This window comes from Martes martes (genome assembly GCF_963455335.1).
Source record: "Martes martes genome assembly, chromosome: 16".
In the NCBI taxonomy this organism is placed as follows: Eukaryota; Metazoa; Chordata; class Mammalia; order Carnivora; family Mustelidae; genus Martes; species Martes martes.
The window spans coordinates 42719914-42747041 of NC_137904.1; the positions used below are offsets into that span (position 1 = coordinate 42719914).

A 27128-nucleotide genomic window follows, 5' to 3' on the forward strand; every position below is an offset into this window, starting at 1 on the left:
ATTTTTAAATTTTTTTTAAGATTTTATTTATTTATTTGACAGAGATCACAAGCAGGCAGACAGGCAGGCAGAGAGACAGAAAGGGGAAGCAGGCCTTCCACTGAGCAGAGAGCCCGATGTGGGACTCAATCCCAGGACCCTGAGATCATGACCTGAGCTGAAGGAGAGGCTTAATCCACTGAGCCAGCCAGGCACCCCAATGTATTTTTTTTTTAAAGATTTTATTTACTTATTTGACAGAGAGAGATCACAAGTAGGCAGAGAGGCAGGCAGAGAGAGAGGGGGAAGCAGGCTCCCTGCTGAGCAGAGAGCCCGATGCGGGGCTCGATTCCAGGATCCTGAGATCATGACCTGAGGGGAAGGCAAAGGCTTAACCCACTGAGCCACCTAGCTGCCCCGATAATGTATTTCTGAGTAGAAATCTACACTCTTACCTGAACACACTCTTCCAGGTCCATTTTTTCAAGCTCATGCAATTCTACAGAATACAAAACCAAACATTATAGCAACAAGATTTAAAACATGGGAAAATTTAAAGCCAGAACACTAAGAAGCAGTATTAAATACACAGACAAAATCTTAAGTTTCAGAGCTGGTGTCATTCTAATGTCACTTTCTGCCTTCATTAATCACACATTTTAAAAGGACTTGATCACAGTGGAAATTTCTCAATTACGTATCTAATATCTTTTAAGTCCAAGGGAATAAATTTTCTGCACATTAATATCAAGCTAATACAGAATCCTTCCAATCATAAATAATTTAATGAAAATTATCTCTTTGAAAGAATGGAAGGTAAACTGTGTGTCCTCACTGAGTTATGCCACATGCTGCCCCCTACCCATTAGTCTTCCATCAGTCTGCCTGAAAGCAAATGTCCCTCCCCAGAGTCCATATATACTAAAGACAGTATAATTTTGAATACTATTATTATTCAGTGATTTATTAAAAAAAAATACTATTCCAAGTATTTATTCTGGAGAACACAAAAAAATCTCTTAAACCATCTCCATTTAAAATCAGGTCTATATGTTTCTTTCAATGTTACTCTCACCCACCAGTCACATACCAAATAACCAAGAAAGCTTTTCCATGAAGCACTAGGAAGGCCCTGTCTAGCTTATCATCTAATGAAAAAGCGGCAAATCAAGTCTCAAGAAGGAGCATCATGGTCTCCAAGACACGTCTGTTATTTACAGAGCAGTTCACGTTCTTTAGGCCTGTGGCTGCAGCACGAGAAGGCTCAGGTACACCGGCCAAAGAAGTGCCCTCACACTCTACAACCTCCTCCACTTTGCTGCCATTCCACGTTTCCCTTGTTGCTCACTCTTGTGAAATTAAAAAAAAATTTATTTTGTAAAGAACCTGGAGAAAATAACTTACCCTGGCCAAAGTGGTAAAGCCTACATCTGTTAATTGAGAACACCTCGCCACTTCTAATATTCTGTTGAAAAAAAACAAAAAAAAAAAAACAAAAAAAAACAAAGTGAAAGTCAAGCCCTTGTTTTTTGAAAACTGGGTTTATTAAAACAGCAAGAATTTAAGAAAACAACCTCCTATTCCCTAAACACTGCATGATAGAGTGACATTAACAGCTAAGCAAGTCTGTACACAGATCTTGCCATTCATTTTCATGGAGTCATCATAAAGTGGTCCTGTAAATACCACATTTCGGGGTGATGCAATCAGAAGAATATAATAGAAGCTTGTAGTTAATGCCAAAATGCATTTAAAAGCCTTCTTGATGGCATACTGCTTACCCCCAGAGGGCAGCCTGCTCCTAGAAAACAAAGGAAATGGAGATAAATACTCTGTTTCAATTAATCTGTTGCTCAAGTAAATTATTCTCTTTCCCTATTTTACATGTAGGTTCACTCAAATTTAAATAGTTTTTAAAAATACTATGAAGGGACTGGTTAATTACAGGCCTGTCCCATGTATGAAATTCCATACTTATGAAAAAAAACGCCCTTAAGCTTCCTGCCTCTTCCCACAGGCTCCCAGGGAGGCCCAGCACAGAGGGGGGCTGAGCTGGCAGCCAGTCTCCTACTCAGGAACTGCTGAACACCAACCGAAATACTAACCATGGGACCTGGGAATCAAAAGTAGCTCTTTTCTGTGAAAAGTCTGGTGGGGTCTGCATGATAGTACCAAATAACATCTTCATGTTTGCTTACGAATTACTTACTACATGAGTTGAAACAAACAAAGCTATAATAGAAGAAATCATTATCAACTAGCAATGAGAAATGAACATCTAAGGGGAAAGCAGGATCTGACTGAACCTAACTTTTGATTATGATATTTGAGAGCCTTTCTGTCTGAACAATAAAATAAACCATGAAGGAGTGAGAAGCTGAACATTCCTTGCTTTAAAAGAGAAAAAGGTCATGTGTAATATTTTTAGGGAGGAGTCTTGCTGCCTCCTTAGCCCCAGGCCTCTGATAGTATTAATTTTGACCAAGTCTATGATCTGTCAAGGAATTCCGATAATCTAGGCAATTTTTCTTTTAACAATTATAGTTAGGCCTCTGGCCAGGTGATAACAAAAAGCTTTAATAAAGTTATATGGGTTTATAGTGATTATTATATGTGGTTTCCTGGGTTCTGGACCAGACTGCCTGAGTTTGAACCCTTGCACCTGAACTCACTAGCTGTGAGACCTTGAACAGGTTACCTGACCTCTCTCTGTGCTTCAGTTTTCTCATCTGTAATATGGAGATAATAAGTGCTTATATGCTATTATGGAGATTGAATGAATTAATATTTGCAAATCACTTAAAACAAGGGTTAACATATCTAGCATATAAGTACAATAAAGTTGTTTTACGAACAAAAAAGGCATATGGGGATCATCCTTATTTATTACAAAATAGCACGTTGTGTGCTTTTATAGAACCAATATGGGTTTGAAAGCATGTGCATGCTAACACTGCATTCTTAGTAAATATTCAGCCAATGCTTCTTTAGGCAAAGAGGAGGAACCACAGAGAAATCAGGCTTTCTCTAAAAGACCATGAACACATAGGAAGTATTCGTGGAGGGGTTTGTTTTTTTTTTTTAAATACTTACTGCTAAGTAGCTGGCATCATTACCACAAGGTAAATAACCACAGGGTAGGCCTTTAAAAACTTTCTTCCGAAAGGAATTATATGAAGTATTAATAAGAGAAAATGTCTTTATTTCATTTCTCAAGTAGAAATAAAATGTGAAATTTTTTTTTCCTAGTATGGATAGCAAGAAGTAGGAAACGGGGAACATTACCCCTTGGTTTAAGCCAATTATACACATATCAAGTGAGGTACAAAGCAAGCAGGTTAGCACCTAAAAGGGTAGTAACCTTGTAGTATCTACCTTAAAAATCTCAAAGTTCCAAGCAATAAATTTGTGTGAAGAAGTCCTTTGTTCCTTTCCCCTGATTTTTTGAGCTAAACAAGAAATGTTTACCTAAGCCGTGGGCAGTTCTGACCTAGAGCATTCAGGATGGCATCTGTGATGTTGGAGCAGCCGGAGGCACAGAGGGACTGTAACTTATGGCACCCTCTGCATATAGTAATGAGACCTTCATCTGTGATTTGCTAAAAAATAAAAGCAAACCCCCCCATAGGTATTAGTAACTCAGCAGAAAAAAAGAAGGAAAAAATGTTATCTCTGAAAATAAGCACCAAAAAGAAATAAACCAATTTAATATTAATCAGGTAGCAAACCTAAAAGAAAATGAACACACTTTGTTTCTCCTTTTCAGTTCCTTTTGATTTAATGTGCTCATTTCTTTCTTTCTTTTTTTTTCTTTAAGTAGGCTCAATGCCCAACATGGGGCTTGAACTCACGACACTGACATCAGAATCACATGACTGAGCCAGGCACCCCTGTGCTCATTTCTGGTGTAAACAGAAGAAGCTATAATGGGATTCTTTTAATGTAATGGGACTGGGAACAGCATGAGGTGCATCATGGGTTAGATTCAATTAAATTACTTTAAAACCCAGAAAATAGATAAGAATGGCAGTATAAACATATTTGCAAGTTCAAAACTGACACTGACATTAAGTTAATGAAAAAATAAAACAACCTGTGGATGACAGTTTCAACTTTGTATCAACCACAGATCTATTTCTTTCTTTTTTTTCCCCATTTAATTCTTTATTTTAATTGTAATAGCATAAAAAGTATCTTAATTTATGGAGATAAACAGCTGTATCCAACTCAAACATAATTTTATATGTTTTAAATTATTCTAAAATTTGAAAAGGACACACCAAAATGTTACGCTAAAAAAAAAAAATGCCACGTATAAACATCTTAACATGTTGGATGTGATTAGCAACTCAATTTGTCCTGCTAGATTCACAAATTTTGTGTAAGCCTCAGAATAAAGCTCTCCTGTCATCTCTGTTCAATCAGTGTCCTTAGGTTGCCAGGACAATTGGAAAAAAAATATCAAGCTTTAAATATTCACTGCTTAAATCAGTATATTCTCAATATTGTATAACTAAAGCAAGATGCAGATAAAAAAGTGGATGCTAAGGCAGATACAAGATGTATAGTGAGGATAAATTAATGAGGATCAACACATGTGGAAGTAACTAAAAAGGTGCCATGCAAGTGTGATGTATAGTTATAACTAAATGAGGATAATTGAAATGTAAAGGGGGGAGCAGCAATCAATAAACATGCACATGTACCAGGTCAATGAGAATTTGTGTCACATAATATCAGGAAAGTATACTGTAGGACTGTGCTGCCTTTTCCTTCCCCCCCCCTTTTTTTTAAAGGTTTTATTTATTTATTTCACACACAGAGAGACAGCGAGAGAGGGGACACAAGCAGAGGGAGTGGCAGGCAGAGGGAAAAGCAGGCTCCCCACTGAGCAGGGAGCCCAATGCAGGGCTTGATCCCAGGACCCTGGATCATGACCTGAGCCGAAGGCAGATGCTTAACCGCCTGAGCCACCCAGGTGCCCCTGCCTTTTGCTTCTTAATGTTTTCAAGTCTTTAAGGGATTACTGAGGAAGAAAGATGAGAAAAGTCATATATAACAATTCTTCAAAGTTTAAAAATAATAAAATTTACTGAACTTCTATGTTTTCAACTTAGTCAAGAAAAAGAGAATGGAATGAGAATGTAATTTAGTCACGTCAACAGTTTTGGTCAGAAACGTGAAGTCTTAGGAATGAGAATCATTGCATCACATCCTACAGAAGGAATGACTTATGCCCTAAGATCTGGGTGAAGGGAAAGAGTAAAATAAACAGATGATAGAGCTGGTTCTTTGTGCTTACCGGCTGGGGTTTCTGTCTGCTGGAAGGGCCAAGGAAATGAAACTAAAACAGCAAACAGTAGGTATGGTATATATGTGTACGTAACATATATCCACACAAATACATACAGAGTGTATCTGTGTGTATATACACATACGTAAGATCCAAAGATGCCGGAGAACAGTTTTTTCCTGTCGCTGTAAGAAGATGATTTCATGCTTACAGCAGTTGTGTAAGCTCTTCCTGTCAGGCCAGATATTTCAGTTTCATAAATGAAATTGGGCAAATTCTGAGAGTTAACAACTTTGGCAATTAGAATTAAAAGGAAGCGGTGATCAGACTGAAAAGGCGTATCATTCCTTTAACTCAGTCTTTAGGAGCCTCCCAAGCAGATCATTATCAGCACCATCCCTTAAGGGCTGGAAGGGGGGGTTGCTTCAATTGCACAAAACATGGCCCTATATGTGTCACCTTTCAACAACCACTATGGTCTCAAGTTTCAGGTGATTATACAAGAATGGGAGGGGATAATGAGCAGAAGTTTTAGCAAAAACAAGGCAAACCCTCAGCAAGTCTTTTTCATTGCCATGAGAGGCTTTCACTCCAAGGCAACACGTATTTGTAATTTTCAAGGCAAGAGAGAAAAGATACAAGTGTATTGTTGATGTTCTAGGATAGGACCCCGAATAGTTTCAGCAAACTGAGCAAAATGCAGGGGGGTTTAGGGATAGACACGAAAGAGGTGACAGTCTAAAAAACCCAAATGTGAATTACAATACTACTTGGAAATACTTGAGTACATTTTGCTTGTCATCTGTTTAGATCAGTGGTTCCCAGTAGTTACGACTCATTGATAGATCTTCATTGGCATAACTGCAATTAATTAACCAAAAAATATTCTAAGTACTAAAGTCTGTGAATAATTCACTTCCAAAAGTAGAAAAGGGGTGGAGTTCTAGTTAGCTTGTTTGGAAATCTGCATGGGCTATCTTCTATACTGCCTATGTCAAAACCCTTAGGAGTGAGTGTCCTTAAACCTGCCAAGAATCATATCTGTGTGTCTCCTGTGTCCCCAGGGCTGAGGTGGAAAAACCACTGGTCTTGATGATGGAACCTTGTACAATAATATTACTGCAATGAATTACTAATACAAAAGAGTTGTGGGAGGGACGGCTTACTAAGCAAGTCTGCAGGTTCAAGGTCACCAGTTCAGGACAGTGTGTACCTATGTACTTCAAAGCTTCATCTTCTAGCTAGAAAAATTAAAAAGACAGAAAAAAAAGATTACTAACACTGTTTCAAGAGATAAAGATATAGGAGTATACACATTTTGTCAACACATTCTAAATAAAGCCAACCAAGCTTCAAAGGAACAATGAACCAGAAACAATGACCCATGATCAAATAAAGGCATAATTCATGTCATTAGTATGGTTATCAGTATTTTTCATCAGTTCCAACCATGTCAAATTCACATGATCACCAAATCAAGGAAAAGATAAAATAAACACTGCCTAATGTTTATGGATTTCTCTTCTGATAAATTAAGTATGCCTCACAGCATTTTGCTCAGGGATTATGAAGCTAAAATAATTTTCACACTTCTGTACTTCCTATATAAAAAGTTTTTTTTAAAAACAAACTTTTGGGAGCAGAAGCTGAGAAAGGAATCCGGTTTATCTGCTGCTGGAAGATGAGTGCCACGCGTACAGTGCTGAGAACAGATGGCAAGTAATTGATTATAATGGTGCATTCCAATCAATATTTTTCAGGATTCCATAAATAACCAGAAGCTCAAGCTGTTGTTTTAAGGCAGTCTTACTTCCAAAGCTCTGTTTCAAACAATGGAACTCCTCCCATCACAGTGAAGGAATAAGGGCACTTTTAACAGAAGCCAAGGCGTGGTTTCAGTAACCATTAATAAAAGAATGTCACAAGAGCCTAGCCCTACTTTGTCAGTCACTTCTAAACTCACTTCTGATTATTTCCTTCGAGACACTGCCATGTCAATTCTTTTTTTCTTTTTAATCACCGGAAAATACAAAGATAGTAAAATTTTTAATAGCAAAATATGTTGGGATTTATAATGTGGCAGGAAGTAAACACCAACACTATAAAATGTAGGTTCTGTATACTTGGCACATTTAACCTGGTAGTTAAACGACTAGTGAAAACTGCTAACTAAGACTGCCTTCCTTGTCTCTCCAGTTCAAGGTCTCAGGCAGTGAGACATGGCAAGTTTTCTTCTCAGATTAAATTGCATTAAGATGCTTCCTGCCTATGGTGCATGCTCAGTGTGATCTTCTCTCCCCTCAAAAATTTTATCTTTGGTCAGATGTTAATTCTTTTCTCATATATATATATACACACATATATATGTATGTGTATATATATATACACATATATATACACACATATATTTATATATATACATATATATACACACATATATTTTTTAACTCTAAGGAAGACATTGTAATTTTTGGTAAGCATGTATCCTTGGTCATTGACAGACAACTACATATTCCTCCAGCCAACATCTTTGGGCTGCCTACAAAGTTCACAGTTCTTCTAAAATTCACAAGCACTACATGGAGTATTACCTGTGTGCAGCCTTTTAAGAATAAGGCCTTGAGACCCCCACAGCCTCTCACTAGTGCTTGGATGCCATCCTTGGTTACTTGGTCACACCAGGAAATGTTTAATTGCTCCAACAGTGGACATCCCTCACTTAGGACAAAACAAAATGAAACAAATATATGACTAAATCCAATTCCAAAGGCATCAAAGTCTCATTTTATTGGCTATTTAGTCAGGGAATGGCTACAGCCCCATGCTTTCCCACAAGAATATACTCATTTACTTAACATAGATTTAGAATACAGGCAATCTCACAACAACAACAAAGCCTAGTTATCAAAGTTGGTTGAGTTCATGTGGGACTGTATCCTGAGGAGAGCTATCTCAAATCCAGCTAAACTAATAAGCACAGAGCACAGTACTGTTTTTCAGATATATGAGACTGTTATGGAGGTTTATGCTTTTCAAATATATTCTTTTTGCGCTTATCACATGTTTAAAAGGTCTCTGGAAAGGAAATGGAAACTAAGTGACCTGTTCAAGTTAACAGAGTAATTAGTGAAGGGTTTAGATTCAGATTCTTTATCAAATAATTCTTTTACTTATCAAAGTAATAATGAAGAGGTTTAAATTCTTATTTAAAAAATTACAAAGGATCTATACATTTTCCTTATCTGTGAAGTCTCCTCAGTATAGTCTCCACAGGCTAAAATTAGGCTATACTGTGTTTGATCTCTGCCTTCTATCAAATATCCATTTCATCTTTGATTTCACATTTGAACTATGCAAGAATCCCAAGCTCTATGATATTCTTTGGAAAATATTGCTCTAATTGTTTTATAAAATGAAGGCAGGGGATCTTGGTTCAAGTCCATTCTTCAACATTAATAGTGTGACTTCAGACAAGTCACTTTAGGAAACCTGATTGAACTTCTCTTAATCCAAGATCAGCCATAGCCTATGCTCTTCCCAAATGGAAGCACTCACTTCTGTAATAGCACTTATCACAACCATACTATGCCGCTAAAGGGCAGCAACAACAATACCTTGTTTAGTGAGGTTGAATCACATTCAAAAATGTTTTGGATTTTCTTATCTATAAGTGTCTGTCCTATCTGCCTCGGATGGTTTTCAAATAAATGAAATCATTTATGTGAAAATATTTTATAAACCATAAATGCTGTTATCTTATCCTGTTTATTATCTCACCTGGCAAATGACCTTAGATACATATGTACTCAGTATTCGTAAGGAAGGTCTAGAAGCCATTTTTAGTTTACTTATACTCAACTAAATCTACATTTCTTCTTTTAATAGCTTAATTTTTACTATTTATGAACATAACCAATACATGGGAACATAATTACCTGTAAAAGACTGATAAAAAAGTAAAGATACAAAGAGAATGGGCATTTCACCCTCTTTTTAAGGTATACCTTCTGTGATGTATTTTTTAAAAATAGGTTAATATTAAAACAAAACTTACTGAGTGCTTACTAGATGCCAGAAACTCTAAGCACTTTATATACATTAGGTTGAACCAATGAAGCTGTCATCTTTATACCATAAAAGCTGTTAAATACTGGCAACTTTGTATGGTTTGGCCTAATATTATCAAACAGTGATAATACTGTTTAATCCTAAGAACAGAACTATGAGATGACAAGGAAAAGCTCACAAGGGTTATATTTGTTCAAGGTACCTGGCTAATAACCTGACTCTGGAGAGCTGCTTTGATCACTAAGCTATAATGATATGTGGCGGTTTCAGGAGTAGGGGCAACCAAGCCTTCAGAGAAATCTAATCATTCGCTATACCAGTCTGTTCAGAAATCCTAGGCATTACACCTGAATGGGTCCTGTAATTTGGGCAAATGATCTATTCTGAACTATAGGACATATCCATAAAACAGTTTCCTTCGATTCTAACTTTATTTCGGTTATTTGAAATTTTTTAAAAACTCAGTATTTGTTCTGATTATTGGATACTCTTGTTATAAGACATTTACCTCAGAGCTTTAAGAGACATGTTTGTGATTGATGTACAGGAAGCCAAGTCAAGGTGCCTGAGCTTGGAACAGAACTTGCTAAGGCTAGTACATGTACTGAAAAAAATGGAAAAAGGAGAAAATAATGAATAAACAAACAGGAACACATCTTTAGTAAATCATACACGGTTCTCATTAAACACATGTGTATACATAAGAAGAGTAAAATTTCCATACCCCAGATAAAAGCAGTTACAAATCCTGGGACTTTTCACGCTGAGGAAGAGGCAGGTGCCATTCACAAAGAAGAAAGGCTGTGCTATGTATGAGAATTAGCATGAGGGGATGATGATGCTTCGTTCTCGTTTGGAAATGTTTAACAGCAAACTACCTATGTGCTCACAGGAGACCTCTATGCATTTTGCAAATACAGAAATACCAGAAAGCTAGCTTAGAACTTGCTAGCAAGTGGTGCAACATGAAGACTGAAAACTGTCTCTGCTCTTTTCATTTAAATCTCTACTCAAGATAACCCTTTGCATGGCAGTAATGAAATGGTTGGATTTATGCAAGGTATATTGAAGATGGACTGGTATTGGGCTTGAACAAGTTAGTTTATGTAATATCACTACCTACTTGTCCTTAGGACTTTTAAAAAAAAGATTTATTTAAATTTATTTTTGAGAGAGCAAGTGAGCAAGTGTGAGTAAGGAGAGGGGCACAAGGAGAGGGAGAGAGAGAATCCTTAAGCAGACTCTGCAAGCACAGAGCCCAACACGGGGATCTACCCAGGACCCTGAGATCATGACCTGAGCTGAAATCAAGAGGTGACCAATTAACCAACAAAGCCTGCCAGGTGCCCCTCTTTTTTTTTTTAAATAGTAATCTTGGGGTGCTCAGTCGTAATCTGGGTGGCTCAGTCATTAAGTGTCTGCCTTTAGCTTAGGTCATGATTCCAGGGTCCTGGGATTGGGCCCTGCATCAGGCTCCCTGCTTGGTGGGAAGCCTGCTTCTCCCTCTCCCACACACCCTGCTTGTGTTCCCTCTTTCACTGTGTGTCTCTCTGTCAAATGAATAAATAAAATCTTAAAAAAAAAAAAAGTAATCTCTACCCCCAACATGGGGCTTAAACTCATGATTCTGAAATCAAGAGTCACATGCTCCACCAACTGACTAGCCAGGTATTGCTTTATGAATTTCTTAAAGGCTCTTTAAAAAAAAAAAAAAAAGATTTATTTATTTATTTGTCAAAGAGAGAGAGAGCGAGCGCACAAGCAGGCAGAGTCAGAGAGAGAAGCAGGCTCCCCACTGAGAAAGGAGCCCTATTTGGGACTCAATCCCAGGACCCTGGGATCATTACCTGAGCTGAAAGCAGCCACTTAACCAACTGAGCCACCCAGGTGTCTCTTAAAGGCTCTTTTTATAAAGATTTTATTTATTTCAGGGAGAGAGAGAGAGAGAGAGAGCTTAAGCTGGGGGCAGATGAAGAGGAAGAGGGAGAAGCAGACTCTCCGCTGAGCAGGGGGCAGGGGGCCGGCTCGGTTCTAGGACCCTGAAATCACAACCTGAGCTGAGGGCAGACACTTAAACCCCCTGAGCCACCCAGACACCTATAAAGGCTCTTTCTCCGCAATGGTCAAGTTCTCATTTAATTTTTTTAACTTATGATGGAAAATTTCAAATATATACAAGAGTGAGAAATAGAAAATATATAAGTACCATCACTGAGCTTTGACATTTATTAATATTTGACTATTTCTACTTCATCTATTTCCCTCTGCTTTTTGTTCCAGTATTTATTTATTTTTAAAGATTTTATTTATTTGTCAGAGAGAGCACAAGCAGGGGGAGCAGCAGGCAGAGGGAGAAACAGGCTCCCTGCTGAACAAGGAGCCCAATGTGGGACTCGATCCCAGGACCCTGGGATCATGACCCTAGCCAAGGGCAGACACTTAACCAAATGACCCACCAGGCGTCCCTGTTCCAGTATTTTATTTTATTTATTTTTTAAGATTTTATTTATTTATTTGACAGAGAGAGATCACAAGTAGGCAGAGAGGCAGGCAGAGAGGAAGGGGGAAGCAGGCCCCCCGCTGAGCAGAGAGCCCGACGCAGGGCTCAATCCCAGGACCCTGAGATCACGACCAGAGCTGAAGGCAGAGGCCCAACCCTGTGAGCCACCCAGGCACCCTGTTCCAGTATTTTAAAGCAAACCCCACACATATTATTTCACCTATAATTATTTCAGGATATATTTCTAATAGATAAGGATTTTAATTCCTTAATATCTGATAACCCATCTGTGTTAACATTTCCCCAACTGTCTTATAAATGCCTTCGTCAAGTTGATTTGTTCAAACAGGATCCAAACAGCAGCCATATATTCTATTTGGCTGACATGTGTCTTAGGTCTTTGTGTAGACCTATGTTTCCATTTCTTCTGGGTGGATGCTTAGGATTAGCATTGCCAGCTCCTACACTGTGTTTATGTTTGACTTTTTAAGAAATTACCAAACCGTTTTCCAAAGTGGCTATACTCTTTTACATTCCCACCAGCAATGCATGAAGGTCTCAGTTTCTCTACATCCTTGCTAACATCTGCACTCTCTTTTTCATTATAGCCATGTTAGTGGGTATGGATTGTCATCCTACTGTGATTTTATTCTGCAATTCTAAAATGAACACCCTTACTTGTACTTATTAGCCATTCATCTCTTTCCTTGGTGAAATGTCTAAGTGTTTAGGTCCCAATTTCTTTTAAAAAAAGATTTTATTTATTTGACAGAGACACAGCAGGAGAGGGAACACAAGCAGGGGGAGTAGGAGAGGGAGAAGCAGGCTTTCCACTGAGCAGGGAGCCTAATGTGATGCAGGACTCAATCCTAGGACCCTGGGATCATGACCTAAGCTAAAGAGAGATGCTTAACCAACTGAGCCACCCAGGTGTCCCATGTTTAGCTCAATTTTTAATTGGATTATCTTATTAATCGTAAGAGTTCTCTATATACTTTTTTTAAAAAAAGATTTTATTTATTTATTTGACAGAGATCACAAGTAGGCAGAGAGACAGGCGGGGGGGCAAGGAGAACAGGCTCCCTGCTGAGCAGAGAGCCTGATGCGGGGCTCGATCCCAGGACCCTGATATCATGACCTGAGTTGAAGGCAGAGGCTTAACCCACTGAGCCACCCAGGCACCCCTATACACTCTTAATACATGTCTAATTTTCTTCAGTAATGTTCTGTCATTTTCAGATACTTCTTATAGAATTATGTCATCTGAGAATATAGACAGTCTTACTTCTTTCATGTTGGTATGCTTTTTTTTTTTTTTTTTTTGGCTTATTTCATTTGGCTAGACTCTCCAACAGAATGTTGACAGAAATGGTGACATTTAATATCCTCACCTTGCTCCTGATCCTAGGGTAAGGATTCAGTCTTTCGTCAGTAAGTATGATGTTAGCAGTAGGTTTTTTAAAAATTTTTTAAAAAGGTTTTTATTTATTTATTTGACACAGAGAGAGAGATCACAAGTAGGCAGAGAGGCAGGCAGAGAGAGAGGGGGAAGCAGGCTCCCTGCTGAGCAGATAGCCTGATGCGGGGCTCGATCCCAGGACCCTGAGATCATGACGTGAGCCAAAGGCAGAGGCTTAACCCACTGAGCCACCCAGGCGCCCTAGCAGTAGGTTTTTCATAGATGCTTTTGATCAGATTGAGTGAACTCCTTTCTATTTCTAGTTTGTTGAGGATCTGTTTTTTTATGAATGAATGTTAGATTTTGTCACGTGTTTTTTCTGTATCTGATAATCTACTGTTACTTAACAAATTACCCCAAAACTGAGCAGCTTGTAACACCAAACATTTACTATCGCAGTTTTTGTGGGACAGCAATACAGGCACAGGCAACTTTAGCAGGGTGCCTGACTCAGGATCCCTCATAAGGCTGTAATCAAGGTACTGGTCATAGTTGCATTCATCTCAAAGGTTAACTGGGTGCGAACTCCCTTCCAAGCTTATTTAGGTGACTGTTGGCAGACCTCAGAACATCCAATTCCAAGCTCACTCATTGGTTTTTGGTAGGTTCCAGGTTCTTGCTGGCTGCTGGCCAGACCTCAGTTCCTTGCCACGTGGACCTCTCCACAGAGCTACTCCCAACAGGGCAGCTTGTTCCCACCCCCCGCCCCACCTCCACAGAGCCAGAGCCCTGAGGGAAAGCAGAGCAAGACAGAAATCACAGTCTTTTGGTAACCTAATCTCCAATGTGACATCCAATCTCTTTTGCAGTATTCTATTGTTAGAAATGAGTCACTAGGTCCAGTCCACGTTCAAGGGAAAAAGATTACACAAGGGTGTGAGTACTCGGAGGCAGGGGTTACTTGGGGGTCATTTTAGAGGCCACCAATCACACTGAGATGATCATGTGGTTTTTGTCCTTTATTCCAGGGGGCAATAAATCTCACCAGCTGCCTATTTTCATATGGCTCACAGGTCCAGAATGGTTTTGATGTTTTTAAATGGTTGAAAAAAATTTTTTAAAGATATATCTTGCAGCATGTGAAAATCATATGAAATTCAAATTTCACAGCCCAGAAATAAAGTTTTATTGGAGCACAGTTATGCCTATTTATTTATATATAGGCTATGGCTGCCTTTGGAAAACACTGGCAGGGTTGAGGAATTGTGACAGGTAACTGTATGGCCAATGAAGCCCTAAAAATATTTACTTATCTGGCCCCATACAGAAAAAGTCTGCTGACTTCTACTTTATTCTATTAATTATTATGAGATATTATATTAACTGATTTTCATATATTAAGCCACACTTGTATTTCTGGGCTAAATCCCACTTGATTATGATCCAAAATCCTTTCATAAGTTGCTGGATTCAGTTTGCTAACACTCTGTCAAGTATTTCCGCAGCTGTTTCTGAGGGATCACAGTCAGCAGATTACCTTTTATTGTGATGTCTTTGGCAGCAGAAAAACAATGGCCTCATAGAATGAGTTATAAAATACTTATTATATTTTATAAATCAGCTTTAAGACTGGTATTATCTCTTCTTTAAATATCTGATGGGATTCACCAGTGAGCCCATCTGGGCCTGGGGTTTTCTGTATGGGATGCTTCTGAATTATTCACTGAATTTACTTGTTATAGATCTACTCAGATTGTCTTTTTTTAAGTCTAATTTGGTCATTTGTGTCTTCCCAGGAATTTGTCCATTTCACCTAGACTGTCTGATGTTAGTACAAAGTCACTGATGATATTCCCTGATAATTCCTTTAATCTGCCTTTTTTTTTTTTTAAGATTTTATTTATTTATTTGACAGAGATCACAAGTAGGCAGAGAGGCAGGCAGAGAGAAAGGGAAGCAGGTTCCCTGCTCAGCAGAGAGCCCGATGTAGGGCTCTATCCCAGGACCCTGGGATCATGACCTGAGCCGAAGGCAGAGGCCTTTACCCACTGAGCCACCCAGGCGCCCCTAATCTGTCTTTTGAGCAAAGTATTTAGTCCTCTCCTTCACTCCTGCTTTTGATAATTTATGTCTTTTATTTTCTCAAATTTTCTTGTCAATTTTGATTAAAAAAAAAAAGCTTTTGGTTTCATTCTATGCTTCCTATTTTATTTATTTATTTTTTTAAAAAGATTTTATTTATTTATTTGACAGGCAGAGAGGCAGGCGGGGGGCGGGGGGGGGGAAGGGAAGCAGGCTCCCTGCTGAGCAGAGAGTCCGATGAAGGGCTTGATCCCAGGACCCTGGGATCATGACCTGAGCCGAAGGCAGAGGCTTTAACCCACTAAGCCACCCAGGTGCCCCTGCTTCCTATTTTATTAATATTCAATCTAATCTTTTTTTTAAGTAATCTCTACGCCCAATGTGGGACTCACTCCCCACTGTGAAGTCAAGAGTTACATGCTCTACTGACTGAGCCAGTTAGGTACCCCTACATCCTTAATTTTAAACCTTTCTTTTCTAACATATTTGAAACTACATCTTTCTCTGAAGTATTGCCTTTGGTACAGTCCACAAGTTTCAATGCTGTGCTTTCATTATCACACAGCAAAACCCATTTTTTAGTTTTCCTCGTTATCTATTCTTTGACCCATGTTATTTTGAAGGGTGATATTAGGACAAGTTCATTGTTGCTCAAGTCTTCTAGAGCTTTACCGGTTTTTGGTCTACTTGATTTATCATTTACTATTTAATGCCTTCCATTTGCACTTTTCCCTGAAGTTTACATCATCTCATATTAATAACCACTCCAAGTTTCCTGTGATTAGTGATTGTGATAGTATAGTATATACTTTCTCATCCTTTTACTTCCAAGTCCGTATTATCTTTAAGTTTTCTTGTAAATTCTTGACCACATTTGTACTTGCTATTTTTAAATGTTTTATTGGTCAATTTTCTAATCTCTATCATTTCTGGGTCTGTTTCTATTGACTAGTTTTTACTCTGGTTATTATTGCATGCTTTTTTGCATGTCTTGTAATTTTCGCTGAATGCTGGAAATTCTGTATGCTGAGTGTCTAGGTTTTGTCGCCTTCTTCAAAAAAGAATGTTGAATTTAAACTTACTTAACGGATCACTAAATTAGTTATGGGTCAGTTTGGTTCTAAATTTTTTTCTTTTAACCTTTACTGGGACAGGTCTAGCCTAGCTTTACTACCAAGATGTGACCTTTCCGAAGTCTGTTATTAAATGTCCCAAGGTATTCTCTATTTGAGGTATTCAGAACTTCTCCTAGCCTTATTTAAGCTCTGGCAATTTTTCAGTTTCAAGTTTTCCAGTAATTGTTCTTTCCTTATTAGATGTTCTTTGCCTGGCTCTGGGGGGGTCTCAATATGTGCACTTACAGTTTACTATCAGCCAAATCCATGTAGATTCCTATAGTCCTTTTTGAGTAGATCCCTCATCTTGAGACAAAAATTCCAGTCACTTTCGTCTCCCTGAACTCTGATCTCTTACTCTTCAAAATACGTTTCTAAAGTCACTAGAACAAGCAAAAATCTGGACTAGTGGTTATTTGATGATTTTAAGACAGTAAGCTTTTTTTTTTAATAGGAGTGATAAAGTTAACATGCTTATGTTAAAAGCTTTTATCTTTTAGAAATATATACTTACAGGTTATATAATATGATGTTTAGGACTTCTTTCAAAATAAGAAAAATTTCACGATATAGATGAAACAAGACTGGCCCTAAAGTGATTAATTTTTCAATTATCAATTTGAAGCTGGGTGATGGCTTCATTATACGCTTTTGTCTACCTTGGTATAGATTTAAAACTTTTTGTAAGAATTCGGGGTGCCTGGGTGGCTCAGTGGGTTAAGCGTCTGTCTTCAGTTCAGGGCATGATCCCAGGGTCTTGGGACTGAGCTGCACACTGGACTCCCTGCTCAGCAGGAAGTCTGCTTCTCAATCTCACGCTCCCCTTGCTTGTGTTCCCTCTGTTAAATAAATAAATAAAATCTTTAAAAAAAATCAAAAGTCAGTAGAAGTAATTTCTCTCTGTGTGGTTATAGCTCCAACTTGATGTGATTAGGTTCACTTTTTTTTGTTTTTTTGTTTGTTTTTTGTTTTTTAATTTTATTTATTTGACAGAGAGAGACACAGCAAGAGAGGGAACACAAGCAGGGGGTGTGCCAGAGGGAGAAGCAGGCTTCCCGACAAGCAGGGAGCCGGATGTGGGGCTCAATCCCAGGACCCTGGGATCATGACCTGAACCGAAGGCAGAGCTCAATGACTGAGCCACCCAGATGCCCCATGGGTTCACATGTTTTATTTTGTTTTCAATTTTTAGGGACTGCTTTGATTTCTTTTTGACTTAATTAATATTTTAATTATGTAAAACATTTACGCAGCTAGCTATTAAAGTAAAACTATAAAACATGATACTTCAGAGTCTCCCTTTCATCTCTCCCTGTGTTTTCTTTCTCACTTAAAAATCACCATTTGATAAATCAACCATTTGATTATCTTTCCACTGTTTCTTTTTAAAAATGTAAATAAAGAGCAATATTTATTTATATTTTCTCCTGGCCCTACAAAAAGCTCTTTTTAAGAAGATTTTATTGACTTATTTATTTGAAAGAGAGAGCGTGCACAAGTGTGTGCATGAGCTATGGGAGGAGAGGGAAAAGGAGAAGCAGACTCCTCACTGAGCAGGGAGCCCAATGAGGGGCTATATCCCAGGACCCGAGATCATAACCTGAGCTAAAGGCAGAAACAACCTATTGAGCCATCCTGGCACTGCTACAAAAAACATCTTTTTTTGTTTTTTTTAAAGATTTTATTTATTTATTTGACAGAGATCGCAAGTAGGCAGAGAGGCAGGCAGAGAGAGAGAGAGAGGAGGAAGCAGGCTCCCTGCGGAGCAGAGAGCCCGATGCGGGACTCGATCCCAGGACCCTGGGATCATGACCTGAGCCGAAGGCAGAGGCTTTAACCCACTGAGCCACCCAGGCGCCCTACAAAAAACATCTTATACAAACTCCTTTGCAGTTCACTTTCTTAAGAGTACATCAAGGAGATCATTCCAGAATACTATATAGCTCCTCATTCCTTTTAACAGTGCTCTATGGAATGATATTTGGATTGTTTCCCGTCTCTCGCTATTAGAAATATTGCAGTATTTGGGGCACCTGGGTGGTACAGTTGCTTAAACAACTGTCTTTGGCTCAAGTCATGATGCCAGGGTCCTGGGATCAAGCCCCCACACTGGGCTCCTTATTCAGCGGGGAGCCTACGTCTCCCTCTCCCTCTGCTGCAGCTCCCCTGGCCTGTGCTCTCCTGCTCTCTGTCAAATAAGTAAAAAAAAAATCTTAAAAAAATATATTGCAGTATTTGTTATTACAAACAATAAAAATGAATAGCTTCGTACATAAATTATACCATATTTTTGTCAGTTTATCTTTGGTTTATAGGATAGATTCCTAGAAAAAAGTGTAAATCTGGGGCGCCTGGGTGGCTCAGTGGATTAAGCCGCTGCCTTCGGCTCGGGTCATGATCTCAGGGTCCTGGGATCGAGCCCCGCATCGGGCTCTCTGCTCGGCGGGGAGCCTGCTTCCCCTTCTCTCTCTGCCTGCCTCTCTGCCTACTTGTGATCTCTCTATCTGTCAAATAAATAAATGGAATCTTTAAAAAAAAAAAAAATTTAAAAAAAAAAAAAAAAAAAAAAAAAAAAAAAAAAAAAAAAAAAAAAAAAAAAAAAAAAAAAAAAAAGTGTAAATCGTATGTCACTTGTCTAGATACCAAACTGATAAGATTCTTTATCTCTGTAACATTAAGTATTCACGAGAAAAAAATAAACAGGTAATTTATCTGAAGCAAAGGTGGACTACTGGTATAAAGTCATAGTTAGGGGAGGGGTTAGATTTATTTCTCATGTTAAAGGGTCAAATCAATCCACAGAAATAATACTTGCTTACTATTACAAGATTCTTGTGATACTACCACAGTAGAATTAATAACCACAGTTCTTGTCTTTCAGACACTTTCTTATACTAAAAGTTAACAATGTCGTGACCTCAAAGAAAGGAATGAAATAAACTGTACCCTGTGTCTGGAGTGTCTTCCACTTTCCTTTATTAAAGCAATTATAAAGATCCCATCTCCATGAGGCCTTTTTTGAACAGGAACATTCCCTGAATAATCCTGGCCCCACCCTGCATAAACATGCTTCCTCACTGCTTCATTTTATCTTAAAATAGGAAACAATTTCCCTATGTAATTTTAAGTGTTAACTGATACATCTTATTACCAACAGATAGCCTGGAACTGAATTTGGGGAGGATGGTGCTGATTGTTTTTTTTGTTTTTTTTTTTTAAAGATTTTATTTATTTATTTGACAGACAGAGATCACAAGTAGGCAGAGAGGCAGGCAGAGAGAGAGGGAGAAGCAGGCTCCCTGCTGAGCAGAGAGCCCGATGTGGGGCTCGATCCCAGGACCCTGGGATCATGACCTGAGCTGAAGGCAGAGGCTTTAACCCACTGAGCCACCCAGGCGCCCCGGTGCTGATTGTTTTTTATGTCTATCTTCCATGTCTCTTATATCTTTGATAGTAAGCTCTCAAGGATGAAGGACTGATTTCATTTATATTGCAAATGACACAGACATAGTACACTTAAAGGGTCATTTAATATATGCTCAGTATTATTGCAAGTTGTTTAATTATGTAAGATTTTATATCTTTTTAACAGAATTATCTGTTTACTATTTTTTTTTTACAAGATTTTATTTATTTACTTGAGAGAGAGAGAGCACAGGCGGGGAGGAGGGGCAAAGGGACAAGCAGACTCCCCACTGAGCACAGAGCCCAACAGGTTGGGGGTGGAGGTCAATCCCAGGATCCTGAGATCAGACCAGAGGCAAAATCAATGCTCAAATGACTGAGCCATCCAGGCACTCCTGTTTACCTTGTTTTTTGAATGAAACCTACTAGTATCTTGAAATATAAATAGTCCTAGTAATTTGTATTATTAATATCCCTACTGCATGGTCTACAATTTTTAAGTTTCACTTTAAATATCAAGACAGAATTTGGGCCAGATTCCAAAACAAGTTTCTTACGCCATTTCCATTTTAATGTTGTTTTTTCCTTTTAAAATATCCTCCCTCTGTAAGACGAAAATTTGCTAAATGTATTTAAGTGCCCACACTTAAAGCTAGTATAGGCAGGACACAAAGGGCTATGACTTACCCTTCTAAAACATAAAATACTTACGCATCTGTTGTCTTTGTACATCCATTTAGATTCAGTACTTCAATGTTCCTACAATTTTGTGCAAAAGTCCTTTATAGGAAAGAAACAAAGTTAAGTTAAAGATGTGAAAAGAAATGGGCATAATTCTAGGCATTACAAAAAAATAATAAAAGATATTACTATTGGTAATACTGGTATTTGTATAAAACTAGCTCACATTACAAATAAATTCATTTTCAACCACAAACTTTTAAATATTGACCTTTGTGTCAACCAAGGTTGAAATTACCCTAACTCTGAGTCAACAAATTTAAAAAAAATTTACTCAAGGCTCCAAAATAGCCATTTATGATGTGAGGAAATCTGGCTTTTGGTGGGGAATGCTTATTCTTGTTTTATTTTCAAAACCACACATCCCAATACTGGCTATTTTTGTGTTATAAGCATCGTATGTATGTTTGGGTTCTGAAGAGCTTAAGAATATAAAAATTATTTTAGCTTTTTCTGGGTGAAATAGTGCTGTTCCTTACTTCAGCCAAGAACATCAATTAATCAATAGTTATGTTCTTACCTTAATGCATTGTCTCCTACTCCAAGACACCCACGAAGGCTTAACTTTCGTAAAAAGCCCCCACATCTTTTTGAAATATTCTCCACTACCCGGCCCTGTGAAAAAAGACAGGTAAACAAAACAAAACAGAAAATTAAGGTACCACATTGTTTTTGAAAAGAACGCATCCTTGTTTTTATAATTTAATTTATTTTTATATTTTATTTTATTTATATATTTTATATTTAATTTATTAAATAATTTATAAGCGAAGAAGCAGCTTCTACTTGTTTTCAAAATCTAATTCAAGAAAGAAATTCCAACTTACTTTGAGAAAACTTCTGTGATCAACTCATCTACCTGAAACAGGCTTACACCCTGTATTGTGCATTCTGCTCAGTTTGAGAGACACTGTGCAGTTGAGGAAATGGTGCTTTGCACTTCCTAGGCTACTATACTAACGCAGACTGCCCTCCTGCAGCTACTGAAGGACATTAGCTATCTTTATTGCTTCTGAATCCTCTCCCAAGTGTTTACTACAGCATTCTAAATACAGCAGAAACTCAATGGACACTAACAGAAGCTTGCTGAATGATTTTGTGGGTCATGTTGTTTTAAACATTTATATCCATGAAGATTAGTCAATTGTGAAAAACATGAGAATCCAGCAAGATATCAGTGAGTATTATTTTAAAAGCACTTTCTGTAGAAATGGAAAGTTCCATTTCTTTTCTTTCTTTTTTTTTTTTTTAAGATTTTATTTATTTATTTGACAGAGATCACAAGTAGGCAAAGAGGCAGGGAGAGAGGGGAAGGGAAGCAGTCTCCCCGCTGAGCAGAGAGCCTGATGTGGGGCTTGATCTCAGGACCTTGGGATCATGACCCGAGTGGCTTTAACCCACTGAGCCACCCAGGTGCCCCGAAAGTTCCATTTCTAATGGAAAGTTCACGTGAGGCTTTGAAAAACTTCTTATATGGATCCTCAAGACAAGTTCCCTAGAACTTAAAATTTTTTAAAATCTAAATCTCATTATATCCTTTAATACAGTGAGGAAGCTACTATTTTCACTTTCCTGACAAGAAAATCAAGGACCACAGAATTCAGGTTCATGTTAAAATAATTTAAGTTTAAGCCATTATCCTTCTCTGTTTTAGAGATAATAGGCTATACTAAGAGATTAAATAATGAGGAAGAACTGAGAAGGGGAAAAAAAAATCTCCCCAGCAAAAATACTTCATTAAATGACTTTTTCATTCTCCATAAAAACTGTCTGTAGGCTCCCCCAAAGCCAAATGCTCATCTCAATTAGAATTTATGCAAATATCTTTCCCCAACAAACTGTTAACTCTATTCATTCTTCATCTCTCTCTCTTTTTTTAAAAAGATTTTATTTATTTATTTGACAGAGACACAGCAAGAGAGGGAACACAAGCAGGGGGAGTGGAAGAGAAAGAAGCAGACACCCCACTGAACAGGAAGTCCAACGTGGGGCTCAATCCCAGGACCCTGCGATCATGACCTGAGCCGAAGCCAGATGCTTAACGACTAAACCACCCAGGTGACCCTCTATTCATTCTTCAAAAAGCAAATATAAAGACTTCCTTAAAAGAGCAAATATATGTTCACATTTCCACCACAAAAATAAAGAAAAACATTTCTAGTCCTTTTAATACTAAATCTTTAGTATTCCATCAGTAAAATAGTTCTGCTTGTTCTCAAAATCTGAAGCTGCTGGTTCCCATGAAGTTCAGATGCACTGAAATTAATAGTTTCTCTCTCCAGGGAAAGGAGATTTATATGGTTGGGGCTAATCTGTTCCATGCTGTAATTACATTCTAACATGAGAAATGGGGCCACACATCACATAATTATACCTCAATATCCCTCTGGAAATCAAACAGGTCAATCCGCTGCCAGTTACTGCCATCCAGAGCCAGAACATTCCAGGCCTGTTTTGAAGAAAAAGAGACAAAATGAGCAGAAGCCTTGTCAAGGGGCAAAACCAGCAATATTCAAGTTCACAATTCAAACTAATAGAAGAAATTGACCAAAAAACTTCTCAGCACCCCCCCACCATTAACCCCCAAAAGGTCTGCCTTGTCTCTGATTCATATTTTATTCAATTAGATTATATCATAAATGAACAGATACAGAAACCAGCAGCTGGGACAGGGGTGGGGGAAGGGGATGTCAGAAGAGGACAGTCTGTGATAAGTATCCTAGCCAGAAACTCTTTTCTAACTGGAAAATTTAGTTTTTGATCTCCAAATGAGATACTTCTGGAGATGAAAAACAAGTCTCTTACTCCATCCTTCAACGAGGAGCAAGATGAGGTGAAACCAAAGAGTAAAACACTCTGAATACGGCTACGTTCAATACACATAGTTGCCATCCACAATCACTTGGTCAGACTTGAAACTGATACAGTGACCTGGGACTTAGAAAAGACACTCTCGTTTCTTCACATCCAGGACAGAATCTTATTGCTTTCCTCATTACCAATTGGCTCACTGAGGCATGTTTCTCAGTTGGTCATCTTTCCCTCTAACTTGAGTCCGTGGAAATCTTAAAACAGTGATCATTTAAGACTTCTCATACATTTTTTCAATTAGGCTAAAGAGAGGCAAGAATTTCTACCTTTCAGGATTAGAAAAAATGACTCCAATAAGACTTGACTTGTGTATCAGATTTTAATGAGAAAGCCTTTAAAAGTTTTCCTTATTAAAGTGTAAACAAAAGTCTTAATATTGTTGACTTATAAATTTAGAATATTATCTCTTACTACAATACATCAAAATGGAGTCAATACTGAGATACGAATAAGAAAACTGAATACCCTTGTAAGCCCCAGGATGTCACACAATCTGCCAGAAATATGTCAGGAGTATGAGGGTAAATAAAGTTATTACTCTGGAAATCTTTAAGGTTTTCTCAGGAGTTAATGTTGCTTTTCTTTTTGTGGTCTCATGGTTTCTTAAATGGCTAGCCATGTGAGACAAAAGATAAAACTTTTGAAGATCTCATGTTTACTAGATTCTCAGGCTTAACATACTTCTGGTTTGATTTGATATTTCTCATTTTCTTACTTTCTCCAGTAAGGAAACATGACAACCTGAGACTAAAATTAGGAATCACAAGGTCCTTTCTAGAGTCTTTTTTTTTTTTAAACTAATTCGTTAAGTACTTTAAGCAGAGAACAATAGCATAACTACTGATGTACCAATTCTCCAGATTTAATGAAAACTGGGTGTTCTTTAAGTTAAAACATTAACAGGGAAGAGGAACCTGCAAATGAAAACAATTAAAATTCGCTAAAATCAACACGCATGAGATGAGACTGCAACTAAACAAAAAAGTTAAGATACTGGCCTCGGTATTTTCTCAATGATGACCTCAGCTTCAGATGGAGATATTAAGGAAACCCTATCCATTTGGATCAGCCATATCCATAGCACAAATACAAGGGACAAAAAAGTCATGAAGAAAAAAATCACCAAAATATTACTGACCATTTCCAAAGTAGCTTATACACTGATTTAGTACAGCTTTTGCGATGCAGAAATTACCTTAAAGTTAGCAAGACACGGTGAATTTTCTATGGCAAGTTTTGTGGGGTTTTTTTGAGGGGAGTAGTGTTGGTTATTTGAAAACCTGTGCACAGCTACAAAGATAAACACAGTATGGTATAAACCTGTTCCATATCCAGCACTTAGGACCGTATCTCATACACAGTAGTTTCTCAGTATTTATTAAATGAACAAGCAAAAAGCCATTGTCTGGTTTATAAAAAAAATGATGATTGCATGTGCTCATTCACTGTAAGTTAATCATTACAGATCTGTATTACAAAAGAGAAAGCAATATTCCCACAACACAGAATCTATTCTTTGTTAGTGGCAGCCAATAAGATTATGATGTTTCAGTTTTGTCATAAAAAATAGATAATTAAGTGAAATTAAAAACTGACTTTAAGAATGGAATCTGGTTTGCCCTATAATTTTTAAATAAATTATATTCTAGCTACTATCTTTTGAGGAAAGCAATATGGGGAAATAACATGAGAATTAGAGCCTTGAGCCTTCTGTGTGTGTGGGTGTGTGTGTGCACATAAAATGAACTAGAAAAACAATGAAACACTATTTTATTACAATTCTGAGTAGAGCCTACTTTTTGATTTGCATGTTTAATATCTTTTCCTTAAAAATGTTTCCTCTGTTTGCATTTTACAAATAGTTAAGATTTCCAAAAAATTAAAGTTAGAGACAGTACATATTGCAGAAGGCCACTGCAGAACTTGGGAATGCCATGCATAAAATACCATCCTCTGAAACATAACATACAACTAACATCTGAAGTAAACGGTTTGCCTACTAGAGAGGCTGACATCATCAGCATCAGGAAGGGGTACCCCTAGAATAATCTCAACCATTCTTACCCTGGAGACCTGAGCACAGCGACACAAAGTAACAACATCCAGAAAAGAAAATATCCTAAAAGAGAGGGAGACAAATTTTATTATATGATACAGTAGTTTCTCTTGATTTTTACCTAAAAATACCAATGTAAATACATGCACAAAAAGGGAATTCTTTTCAACAAATACAAAAAGGGGGGACAACTTACAACATAACGATGCCCACATAAAACATTGGAAGAGAAAGTAATCTTTTACTTGAGAATGTACGTATTAAGCACCACACAAGTTCAACTGAACTTGTATCAAGGGATAATAAAATATTCTAACTGATACAATTTGTTAAAATTTGTTAAAAGTAAAAAAAAAAACAATTTTTACACTTCTGGTTATCAAAGACGACTAGGGGAGGTAACTTTATAAAGAATTTTACAGTTATGAAGGAAAAAAGATTAAATAATATAGTAATATCTAAAAATTAATAACTATGTTAAATCTCTATATATTTAATTCTAATTCAGGAAATTATAGAACTCATCTAATCACTGTCAGGAAACACTGCCTAGAATTATTCTCAGTCTTATAGAAGTAAAATATTTATTTTGTCGCATTATTATTTGAAATAACTGATTTGCTTAAAGTATGATAACTCTCTACACTATAAGCAACCTGTAAAGGCAGGTCAGAGCATCCTGGCAATAAGTGAATGGGTCACATCTGTTTAAAGTCCTCTTTACTCATGAGCACCCTTTAAAGGTCAGTTTAATCTGAATAATAAGTTAAAATCTTCTATAAGAGGCAATATAATATATAGCATGTGCTTCAAAGATTTAAGTAAATTAGGGGCGCCTGGTTGGCTCAGTGGTTTAAAGCCTCTGCCTTCGGCTCAGGTCATGATCCCGGGGTTCTGGAATCGAGCCCCGCATCGGGTTCTCTGCTCTGTGGGGAGCCTGCTTCCTCCTCTCTCTGCCTGCCTCTCTGCCTACTTGTGATCTCTGTCTGTCAAATAAATAAGTAAAAATAATTAAAAAAAAGATTTAAGTAAATTAAATTTTGTCTTAAGAATTTTATAAATTCCTTGAGATAACTGGAGATAACTAGGATGTTACAAAAGGGAGGTCAGTAAACATTAATTTGGAGAATGAAGGCCAGGTTTTTTCTTCCATAATTACTTTAAGTGTTAAAACCAGCTCTGGGTTGGCCTCCACACTGGACGTGGAGCCTACTTAAGATTCTCTCTGCCCCCCACCCCCTCACATGTTCCCTCTCTCTCTAAAAAAATAAAATAAAAAATAAAAAACTTAAATAGTTACATCAGACAAATAGTGATGTGCATTTTGTAAATATTTGGCTTTTGAATTTTTTTGTTATTTGGATAAAATATACACAACATAAAATTTGTTATTTTAATCATTTTTTTTAAAGATTTATTTATTTGTTTATTTGACAGACAGAGATCACAAGTAGGCAGAGAGGCAGGCAGAGAGAGAGGAAGGGAAGCAGGCCTCCAGCTGAGCAGAGAGCCCGACGACACAGGGCTCGATCCCAGAACCCTGGGATCATGACCCGAGCCGAAGGCAGAGGCCCTAACCCACTGAGCCACCTAGGCGCCCCTATTTTAATCATTCCCAA

General features: G+C 37.7%; 1 protein-coding gene across 1 annotated transcript in view; it reads right to left on the minus strand.

The window, feature by feature from the left end:
• FBXL20 (F-box and leucine rich repeat protein 20) overlaps positions 1-27128 on the minus strand; it is a 96982-nt gene that overhangs the window by 5841 nt on the left and 64013 nt on the right. Inside the window, 11 exon segments of the mRNA XM_080825819.1 lie at positions 435-472; positions 475-478; positions 1384-1444; positions 3448-3578; positions 6439-6513; positions 7864-7990; positions 9849-9944; positions 20553-20621; positions 21103-21197; positions 22957-23031; positions 25518-25572. Coding sequence (XP_080681945.1) covers positions 435-472; positions 475-478; positions 1384-1444; positions 3448-3578; positions 6439-6513; positions 7864-7990; positions 9849-9944; positions 20553-20621; positions 21103-21197; positions 22957-23031; positions 25518-25572 — 826 coding nt within the window.